Source organism: Sorghum bicolor, chromosome 6, assembly GCF_000003195.3.
Source record: "Sorghum bicolor cultivar BTx623 chromosome 6, Sorghum_bicolor_NCBIv3, whole genome shotgun sequence".
NCBI lineage: Eukaryota > Viridiplantae > Streptophyta > Magnoliopsida > Poales > Poaceae > Sorghum > Sorghum bicolor.
The window spans coordinates 53,880,607-53,891,568 of NC_012875.2; the positions used below are offsets into that span (position 1 = coordinate 53,880,607).

Sequence of the window (10,962 nt, forward strand, 5' to 3'; positions counted from 1 at the left end):
TTTCTTTAGGGGGGGGGGGGGGGAGAGAGAGAGAGAGAGAGAGAGATCTTCCGGGGTTTCCCGCGTGCGCTCTAGAATTATGTTTTTTTCTTTTTGAAGAAAGAGATTAAATCGATATTCTTTTTCTGGAGAAAATTGCACTTTTAGCAGCCCAAACAGTGGGCTTCGCAAAAATAGCATGCGAAACATTGTTTTTGTAAAATAGCAGCCAAAACAATTACTTCTTGTTTTCTCTACCATTTTTCCTTTTTTTCCTTTTCTCTCTTTTTTTCTCCTAAATTTTGGACGACCCTACCCCTGTGCTAGTTTCACGTAACCACGCCGCTGCCGGTGCTGATTTCACGTAATTTAGTTCTATATATGCACGTGAGCCCTAGCAGTCTCCATGGACGACGTGCCGCCGCCGCCGCCGTTCGAGATGAACCCGCTGTCCGACATGCCGCCGCCGTCCGACGTGACCCTGCCGCACGACGTGCCTCCGCGTCCCGACGTGTCATCTCCACCTGATGCCGCGGCACACTCCAACGCTGAGGCGGATGCGATTGCTATGGTGAGAGCCCTGCTGCCCTGTTGCCACGACTCCGGCTTTGCCGCACGATGTGCTGAGGCCGACCTCAACCCATGCATATTGTGAAGTTAAATCAACGGACTTGTACTTGTCTTGAATGGCAGCACACTGGTAAGCCATGTCAATATGCATTGGCCTTTATAACCACACAGCGAGGAGTTGACCTTGAACAATTTGTGCATGAGTATTACTCTATGGATAGATTCAAGGTTGCTTATGGTAGAGAGATTGAGCCAATGACAGACAAAACACAATGGTCTCAAGTGGAGTTGCCATTTGTTGTTGGTGCTCCTCTTGCTAAAGGAAATATGGGAAGACGAAGAAAACTCAGGTTGAAAGGATGTCTTGAAGGCGGCCATAAGAAGAAAGGTGCCAAAGATGTAGAAGGTGGCAATGCTACTGCTCCAAATGATGATATCACACCAACCAACGCTAAAGGGAAGAAAATGATTAGAGGCCCAATGACTTGCAAAAAATATGGTGAAAAGGGTCACAGGCAAGCTAGTTCAAAGTGTCCACTCAATGGGACAAAGAAAAAGAGGCAAGTATTATTTTTTATTGCAACCCTTGAATCACCATGTCATTACAAATATTATTATTTTTACTTGTAGAAAAAGGCAGCAGCCTAGAAGGAATGTTACAAAAGATAATTCAGATAGACTTAGCACCCCACAAAGGCCAACAAGAGAACAAATACTACAGGATAGTCCGGGAAGGATAACGAGAAGGTACGAAATAGTAACACATTTAACATATGTCATTTACTCCAAATAAATAAAAAGATTTATCTAATTCTCATTACACATATTTGTGCAGCCGCCTTGCTTTTTTATTAGGAGAGGGCAGTTCTTCACAGACCTCCATCACTACTCCTACAAGGGTACCTACTGCACCTGCACCAAAGAAGATTACTCCAAAGAGAAAACTACATACTGGATGAAAGATATTTTTGCAAGATGTGGTCTCTTTTAATTGATATGAGATGAACTCGTTTAGTCTAAATTTATGGATTTATGAGATGAACTCGTTTTGCCTTGATTTGTGATATGAACTTTTTTCTCTCAAATTTATGGATTTGTAAGATCAACTCAATTTCCCTTGATCTGTAAGATGAACTCGTTTTTTCTTATCTGTGAGATGAACTCATTTAATCTCAAATTATGAACGTGTGATATGCATAAATTTGTTTATTCCATCGTATCTATGGTCATGTACTGTACGAATCCAGGCATAGGCAGCCAGCCAGCGCCCAGGGCCCAGGCTTGCAGCGGCGACCAGCACTGACTAGCAGATGTGGATCTCACGTCAATTAGCGGCTCAATTAGCACAGGGGTAGGGTCGTCCAAAATTTAGGAGAAAAAAAAGAGAAAAAAGAAAAAATGGAAAAATGGTAGAGAAAACAAGAAGTAATTGTTTTGGCTGCTATTTTTACAAAAACAATGTTTCGCATGCTATTTTTGCGAAGCCCACTGTTTGGGCTGCTAAAACTGCAATTTTCTCTTTTTCTGAAAACTTGATTTAGATGGATACTAGACCGCCCGAAATCATCCCACCCGGGTGCCTAGCGACGAGCGCGGAACCGCATTAGCAAGCGATAATCGTCTGGATGTGTGTGCCGAAGAGGCGGCAGTCAAGTACTCCTAAGTCTAGAAAAAGATATAATTTTTAGTTTTTTAGAAGTCAAATAGTTTAAAAATTAACTAAATTTATATAAAAATTATTATCATTTATAATAAAAAATAAATAACGTTACATTAATTATATAATATATTTTTATTAAATTTTGTTTGAAGACTCAAATACTAATATTATTTACTATAAATTCGGTAAAAATTGAATTGTTTTAACTCGTACTCCGTTGGTCCACGAAAGAATCAATTTCTAAAATTCGTGTCAGTCAAACTTTTTTAAGTTTCACTAACTTTATAGAAAAGAGTAACAACATTTTTTATATAAAATGCGCATCATATGAAAGCATATTCTATGATGAATCTAACGATAGTAATTTGATACGATAAATTTTAGTATTTTTTTCTAAAAATTTTATCAAAGTTTAAAACTTTTGACTTAGGAAAAATCTAGAAATTGATTCTTTCGTGGACGAAGAGAGTATGAATCATAATTATATTTTTTATGAAGGGAGGATAGTTTTTCTTGTTGGGCTGAACGTTGCTTTGTGTTTTTTTATGGGCCGACTTTTTTTCTTTATTTATTTATTTATCTTTTTTCTTTTCTTTTTTTTATTTTTCTTTTGTTTCCATTTTATTATTTTCTTTTCGTGATTCTAGTCATGTTGCACACTTGTGCCATAGCGATCAGAATCACGGACCTCTCGAACTTGAAATCAAGGGCGTCCCTAATGGTAACCAAATATTTAGTCTAGAAGAAATTTTATTGGCTATAAGATATTTTTAATGGCAATAGAAATAATAAAAAAGTAACACTTCTATTAGTTATCAAAGAGAGAGATCAAGGCCGTGTTTAGATGTGAACAATTTTGGATTTTGACACTATAGCATTTTCGTTTGTATTTGACAATTATTGTCCAACTATAGACTAACTAGGCTCAAAAGATTCGTCTCGTAAATTACAGATAAACAGTACAATTAGTTTTTGTTTTCGTCTATATTTTGTGCTCCATGCATGTGCCATAAGATTTGATGTGACGGAGAATCTTGAAAAGTTTTTGAATATTGGGGCGAACTAAACTCTCAAATAGCTAGCAACTTCCAAATAGCTAATCCAGTACGATCTTCTAGAAATATCTCTCTCGGATAACTCTCTATTATAGTGTTTATTTTGTCTTGTTTATGTCTTATCTCACTAGCTATTTGCAAATTGTCATTGATAACCAATAAAATTCCTCCTGAATTAGCTATTTAGGGATAAATTTCTTTCATTGTTGCATAAGCAAAACAGGAACCAAGCAGCAGCTAGCCACTTGACAGGGAAGCTAGCTGCATTTTACATGCATGAAAACACAAGAAAACACCACAACCCAAACTTTTTACATACCCGTTGCACTGTAGCATGATCAGCCTTCCCAGTGTTCCTTATTTTCTCAATCGATGTGTCCCTTATGCTATCCCTGATTGCAATCGTGATGGATATTTGACATCCCTACATTCATCCTACCCTCCCACTCTTGAAACGCTCCGTACAAGTCACAAAAGAAACATTCAACATCAAACCACGTGAACACTCCAATGTGCATATCATGCATTATCGCAAATCTCCCATGAGCTAAAGTGCTTTAGTTGTGTTTACCAAAAGCATCCTACCCTTTAAGACGTGCTCTAAACTGATACAATACATATATAGAATCTAAACTTGAAACTATAATATAGATCATCACGTCTATGTCACCACAAGATTACCACCATACTTCAATAGACCTAGCTCCTAAGTCCTAACTCTCTCAAATGATTTTACAGCAAACTACTTCGAACACAAAATATAAAAGTTGTACATATACCTCCATGGGGGGTAGCGCGAATGTGTGTGGCCAGCTTCTGAGTCCGGTTAAAGAGCCGCTAGAGCGGGAGGAGAGCATGCCGCCGTGTCTGTTAGGCTTGTGCGTCGCAGCCCCGCCTCATGAGGCCGAGAAGGCACTGAAGGGTTGAGATTAGCCATCATGGCCCTCCACGACATCAAGCCAGTCTAAAGCTTCGATGACCTTGGAGTTAGAAGCATCATTGAAGTCGGAGTCGGACCAGTCCTCCATAGCTTCGGACCTCACGAGGGCCTTCAGAGAGAGCTAGCAAGAATAGAGGGGCGGGGCTTGTTGTGTCACGTTGCCAACGATGAGGGCAGGAGAGTTATGGTAGCAGTAAAGGAGAACGAACGAGAGGCGGCCAAACATAAGAGAGTGTCATCATTTCTTTCGGGCTGCAATCCGGCCTAAGAGGTATGGCTATCAAACACAACTTCGAAAATGTTTTTGGGCTGTTTTGGATGATGGCATACCTCAAGCTTGGCCCGGAATGGAAAATGGGCTAACAAGGCTAGATTTGTGCATGGGCTGACCCTATTCTTGGTGAGGTCTACCTTGAATCAGATTATCTTTCGCGATGAGGATTGATGAGAGAAAGGAATTGAAATTTAACCCTATTCACATGAGTTTTTTTATCTTGAGGGATTATGAAAGATTTCTCTCCTTTCCCATTTTGTAGGCCTCTTTTCACTTTTTAGGACACAAGAAAAGTCGATAAAGTGCCCAAAACCCTCCTGTTCATTAAAAAAACTAATGGAGGCTCCTACTAGGTAGTATCTAGAATGATGTTTGGTTTGGTCATTTGGTGAACTTGTTCTCAACTTCTTTGGTTGTAAGGCTTTTGTGGAACGCTATTGCCATTATTAGGTTAGATCTGGCTACTATTTACCTGAACTGCCAGGTGATTGTTAAATGCATGTTTATTAGCGCTTCTCTCTATCTGATTGAAACCTATAGTCAGGTATTTTCCGTTTCTGCTTGCTGTAGCTCGAATGCTTTTCCATTAATCAATGCCAAAAAAAAAAAGACAGCTCGTGATCTTAGCTGAGGCGATTTCAGTGTTTCCCCTTCGTAAAAAAAAATCCCCACAGTTTCCTCTGCCCAGGGACATAATATATTTGAACAGTAACCGCTGATTCTGACCTAAATACTAGGCTATTTTCAGTCATTAACTCTACCATATCTGAACAAGCTGGGGATGCTATGCGCCTGGAGACGAGCTGGAGACAAAATGGAGCTTCGTATGGCTCCACAAACATCTTTACGCATAGCTCCTGTATTCTTCTTTCATTAGACATGTATAATCAGATATACATACAACACATGGGTAGATTACTAACCACATGGAAAACAAACAAACCAAGTACAAAAACCCCTTCCAAAGATTAGAGGTAGTACCCAGTAATATGACTGAACTTGTAACTAGTGATGTCTATCCTAACACTACTACGCTAGACTAAGTATATGATTTTCCAATCCTTTACTGTTGCCCCTAAGAGACCTACCTCACCCCCTCTTTTTCGTTTCAAAAAATAAATAAACCCCCCGCTTTAATTACATGCACAACCTTGTCAGAGGTTTAAAAAAGGGCCAATTTCAATTTCTAGGAAAAAGCTGGATGTGGAAGCCATCAGGAAAGCTGAGACCGGGGGTCCGGACTATGTTCCCTCCTTTTACCGTCCTCCAACTGTGACATTAGGGGAAAAAGAACTATGAGATTTCTTTGTTTCAGAGCATAAATATCAAGAGATATCACTAGATCAGATGTAGAAACGGTACCTGTATTTTGTAACCAAGGTGTGGATGAATGTTGCCATCAAGACCCTGCTCAGATCAGTCCCAACGCAAAACCTGAGGCCACCTCCAAACGCCATGAAATGTTTCGTTCCACCGGTGATTTCAGGTTTGCCCTGTTCAGAAGACAACCCGGTTAGAACCTTTTATCCCCCTATTTTTCAATCTTATCTTTTACTTGCAGTAGGTGGAATAACATATGATTCAGTTCAGCTACCGGATTCAGAAAGAGAAGCTGTCTGATTCGAACCCTGAACCCCCAAATACAGAATTAAAAAAAAAATCCTCAGACAGTGAGATCGACAATCAAGCACTATCTGTCTGTTTTGTAGTTGGCAGGCTGACTTGCACAGTTGCCTCTTGTTACTGAGCTACACCATGTTCATGTGCTGCCATTTTGACCTTGTTGTTAAACTACTAAGCGAGGAAGCTTCTGCGATGGTTCGGGGGCTCGTACATCACTATATGGACGCCAACCTTCTTGATCTCTGCTACCAAGTTGGTACTTGGGATCAGAGCCTCCCGATCGTGGACTAATTAATCACTCTGCCAATTATTGGGGACTTGCAGTTGGTTAAATTATTCTTGTTTGTGATCTCCGTTTTAATGGTGAGATTCAAGAGGAGAATATATGTAAGTTCGGTGAGCAAATCAGATCATAGCATTTCATATTACCTAGACTAGATAGAATATAGAACCAAACAACTCATTCCCTCGCAACCTAATGCAGACTGAACGACCTCGCGCGTCAGAAGCCTAGCTAAAGCGATAGGAACGATAGATGATGCAGAATGCAAAAACTACTGTTGCCGATAGAGATATCATCGAGCAAGACGAACCTGCCACCTCCATGGGTTGAACGCCAACGGATCTTCATAGATGTCAGGGTTTAAGTGCACTGCCGGTGGGCACACCATGACACCCCATCCTGCCGGAATCGTATAGCCTGTGCCAACGAACGCCGCAGAAATACAGCACGGAGATGAGTTTCCACGCAACTTGCTTGCTCAAGATATCATTTTTCTTGTACGTAGGAGAACAAGAGAGAGATGCCATGCCAGCCATGTGCATTTCGTGGTGTGTATGTACCTTTAATCTCAACATCTTGTAGGGCCTTTCGAAATATACCCGGCACGATGTTCGCAAGCCTCACCATCTCCATGATGACCTTCAGAGAGAGACAGGAACAAAGGTGTCAGTCAGTTCTTCAGCACTTGCCGGATTCAGAAAACGGCACATCAGAGTTCAGACTTCAGACTACATTAGCGGCATCCAAGAGCACAACTCTTTGCTATTCTCAAATCGCAACAGCCTGTAAATAAATTATACTGTGGCCAAATCAGGGCCTTAAGTTTTGATTCCCCCTTCCATTCTTTAATCTTCAGCTTCGTAGTTCTTGTACACTAGTTAAGTAAGATTATCTGTCTACCTCGAAGTCTGGGACTTAATTGGTCAGAGAAAACACAAACTATGGCTTGCGCTTTCACGCTGCAGCGTTGGGCTTCCAAGATTCTTGCATGCAATGCTAACTCGTGAGTTCGTGACTGGCCTCATCTCGCTTAGAGCTGTGATGATACTGTCTTTGCAAGTTAACAATGCAACTTGCACATGTACAGTTGCTCTCGTACGTACGCTACGGACTGCTGGGCTATACAACAGCAAGCTAGGGGCGCAGCGGTCCGGGCTATAGGCTCACCTGATTGGTGAAGGTCATCGATCTGTACTCGGCCCACGTGACGGGGGCATCCGGGTCCTTCCTGTTCTTGGCGATCGCGTCGTGTTCCTCCTGCTCGACCAGGGATAACATAACAGAGAGTTAGTCGTTTAATTAGCCCGTCGTCAGTCAGAATAACACGGACATGCATGGTGGATTCTCTTGACTGCTTGCTTGTTGCATGCTGCTTACCCTCAACGCGTCGACGACCTTGGGGTTCTCGGTGAGGAGCTTGACGCCGAGGGTGAGCGCCAGCGCCGTGGTCTCGAAGCTGGCGAAGAGGAGCACGAACATGAGGTCCAGAGCGATGGTCTCCGTCAGCAGCGGCTTCTCCCTCCGAAGTTCCTGGATCACGTGGTCGAAGAAGTCATCGCACCGCCGCTCGGGATCCGCCATCCGCTCCTTCATCATGCCCCTGAGCACCTTCATCGCCTTCTTCCGCCCCTGTAAATTGCCGACGAAGAAGAGAGATCGATTTTAGAGAAAAAAAAAACTCTGACGCGATTGTTCATCATTATATTGTCCAACGACAGAGAATTAAACATGTTGTGCAGTGCATGTGCGCAGCTATACGGCGCGCGAAACAACACAGCCGTGCGTGTGCGTGCTCAGTACTTTATTTTGTACTACTACGGAGTAGTATGTAAAAACAGGTGGTGGTGCAGTGCGATCGGCGGTTAGTATTTGCATTCACCGCAGCATGCTCTTATTAATTAAATTAATTACCTCCATGCATTCATGGTAGGCCGTGCCGGGGATGTTGACGGGGAAAGAAATCAGGCCGCGGATGAACGCCACGAAGTTCTTCCTCAGGCTCTCGGACGACTTGGACGGCTCGTAGCCGATCAGCTTCTTGGCGGTAAGATCAAATATCATCTGAAAAATCGAAGCATCGTCGTCAATCATCCGGCCGCTGGCGACAATGGCGCATGCATCAGGATGATTCAGGAGCTGCTGCTATAGCTAGCTGCTTACTGTGGAGAGGCCTTCCTTGAGCTCGACGCTGGGCTGCGCCGCCCACGACGCGAGGCTGCGGCGGCAGGCGGCGTCCGTCTCGGCGAGGAGCACCGCCTTGAGGTTCTCCTGGCCGTAGAGGCGGAGCACCAGGGTCTTGAGGTACTTGTACATGAATCCGTGCAGGGAGCCGACGTTGTCGCGGCCGAAGATCTCGGTGAAGGTGTCCGGGTACCAGCTCTCGAACAGCTTCCCTTCCTGCTGGAACACGAAGTAGTTCATGTCCGGGTCCGCCGACACCACCACCTGCCGCCCCACGACGCTCGTCTTGAAGATGCTCCCGTACCGCCTCACCCTCTCCTTCACGAAGGGTGAGACATCGCAGCTCGGGTTGGGCGCGAAGAACTGCATCGTCTCGCCCAGGAGAGGGACGCCCATGGAGCCCGGCGGCAGCCTGCCCCTGCACTTGGGGTGGCTCCACCGGTACGCCCAGCGGAGCAGAGCGACGACGAGGGTCGCCAATGCCGCGGCGCAGGCAGCTATATAGGCCATGGAGGAAGCCATGGCCTCCGACTCCGAGGTGACAAGAAGGTTCGCGGGCGCGGCGCGATATAATTTCCCGGCCGAGAGAGGGATGGTGATGGTGGGAGAAGCTAGCTCAAGATATGGTTGCATGTGCTACGGGGAGACGAAGGAGGTTCTGTGTGGGTTTGTGGGAGTATGGGTGCCTTTTATAAACCACCTTGCCGGTTGCTCTGCTAGGCTTGGCCTTTAAAAAGTGACGGAAGGGGAAAAATATATATAACCATTTGTGTTTATTAAATTATTTGCGTTATGCCTTTTATATTTAGCTAAATTGTTTATCTTTTTCATGATTCTGAATATGACGCTATAGTTATTTCGCATTTCGAATTGTTGAATGAATATGAAGAATGTCGGTTGTAACCATGAGTTGTTTCCTTGCATAATCAATGAGGGAGCTTCATTTTTTTTCTGTAAATTCAATAAAAATAAATAGCTTTTACTATATCCTGTTATAGCCTTTTATAGATTTTGAAGAAGATCGGTTCAATGGGTTCGCACGCTATTGGAAACATTATTATTTTTTGGTGTAACTATATTGTTTTTAATTTACAACAAAAAATTGATGGTCATTCATCGGATTAAATCAAGCAAAATATGTGTGTTTCATTCATCTTTAAAAAAGAGGGGGGAAACTTGCATGTACCCTCTTCATTTTAAATTATAAGTCATTTTGCCTATTTGGGTATATATATAATTTTCTTTATGAATCTAGATGTACAATATGTATCTTGAAAAGCCAAAATAACATATAATTTGAAACCGAGAGAGCTTCTGATTAATTGTCAGATCAAACCAGAATCATCCATGCCTTAACTATCACACCACTTTCATATGAATAATGCACTTTCTTTTTTTTTTCTAAGCACCTTTGAACAGGAAACCAAAAAAAAAACAAAAATCGCAGAGTAGTAGTTGATCTACCATGAGGTTTAGCGGTCTACACGCAATGCAACTTAGATTACTTTGGATCGAGTTTGGAAGCACCCAGGGACAAGAGTGTAATTTCAAAACAGTCCAAAGAACACCTTCCTTCCGTTGTGGTATATGTACGTACTGGGTTGCCGCGGAGTAGACACTGTTGCTGAGACAGACACAGGAGTATTGGCTGTTGAGAAGCTGGCCGGCTAGAGAATTGGGTGGGGTTGGGGATATACTACATACATACAACAGAAAAGAACAGCAAAGTCTTGCCCAGCGTGTCTCCGGACCATGGATTATTCTGCCATCACTCTCTGTGCCCGAGGATCGGATGCCATTGTTTATACATGCACAGCACAGCGAGTGGGCAACTGCACCGTGTTTCATTCCATCGGAGGGAGCACCATGTCCATATTCCATCCAGCCTCGGCTTCAGGCAACCACACCTGCCTTCCTACTGATGCCCACACTCTGCCATTACATGCAGCCGGTGAAATCGATCACTTCTCTAATCCAGAGCTGTAACTTTTTAAGTGGGTTGCATGGCTGTGTTTGTCTGTAATAAATGTGAAAAGTTCTTGTGTATACTATATATACTCCATTCATACATACACTCTGCACTTGCTTCAGAGCTCTCATAGTCAAGTAGTCATCAGTCAAATATGTGTGAGCTTTAAGCACAAGAAACAGAAAGCCACAGTTCTGTGATTCGTGGCCTGCGTGTTTATCACAAAACGAGCTGGATTGTATATTCACCGGCACACGCCAATCCCATCTCCGTGCGCGCTTGAATTTCAGTCAAACAGTTGAACTTTTTTCGTGATCTTTTTGTGATCTATCTTTTCCTTCGTTTTCTCGTCTCTGTGTCACAATCTAAGTATGTACTTAGGCCTTGTTTAGTTCCCAAAAACTATAAATTTTTTTAATATTCTCCAT

The 10,962-nt window shown here is 43.0% G+C and overlaps 1 protein-coding gene across 1 annotated transcript; it reads right to left on the minus strand.

Moving 5' to 3' along the window:
- Window positions 5,102–9,237, minus strand: LOC8057606 (cytochrome P450 87A3). The gene is made up of 8 exons (XM_002448317.2): window positions 8,545–9,237; window positions 8,296–8,445; window positions 7,762–8,013; window positions 7,552–7,641; window positions 6,945–7,023; window positions 6,695–6,801; window positions 5,841–5,971; window positions 5,102–5,748 (listed from the first exon to the last, which is right to left on the minus strand). The coding sequence occupies exons 1-8, from the start codon at window positions 9,196–9,198 to the stop codon at window positions 5,658–5,660; spliced, it is 1,554 nt and encodes a 517-aa protein (XP_002448362.1). The 5' UTR covers window positions 9,199–9,237; the 3' UTR covers window positions 5,102–5,657.

Bases quoted from the DNA above. Each gene is read 5' to 3' on its own strand.
- LOC8057606 (XM_002448317.2), bottom strand. From the start codon at position 9,198: ATGCAACCATATCTTGAGCTAGCTTCTCCCACCATCACCATCCCTCTC. The intron at 8,446-8,544 runs GTAAGCAGCTAG...TCGATTTTTCAG, and splicing joins TCAAGGAAGGCCTCTCCACA to ATGATATTTGATCTTACCGC. The intron at 6,802-6,944 runs GTACATACACAC...TCGTTGGCACAG, and splicing joins ACAAGATGTTGAGATTAAAG to GCTATACGATTCCGGCAGGA.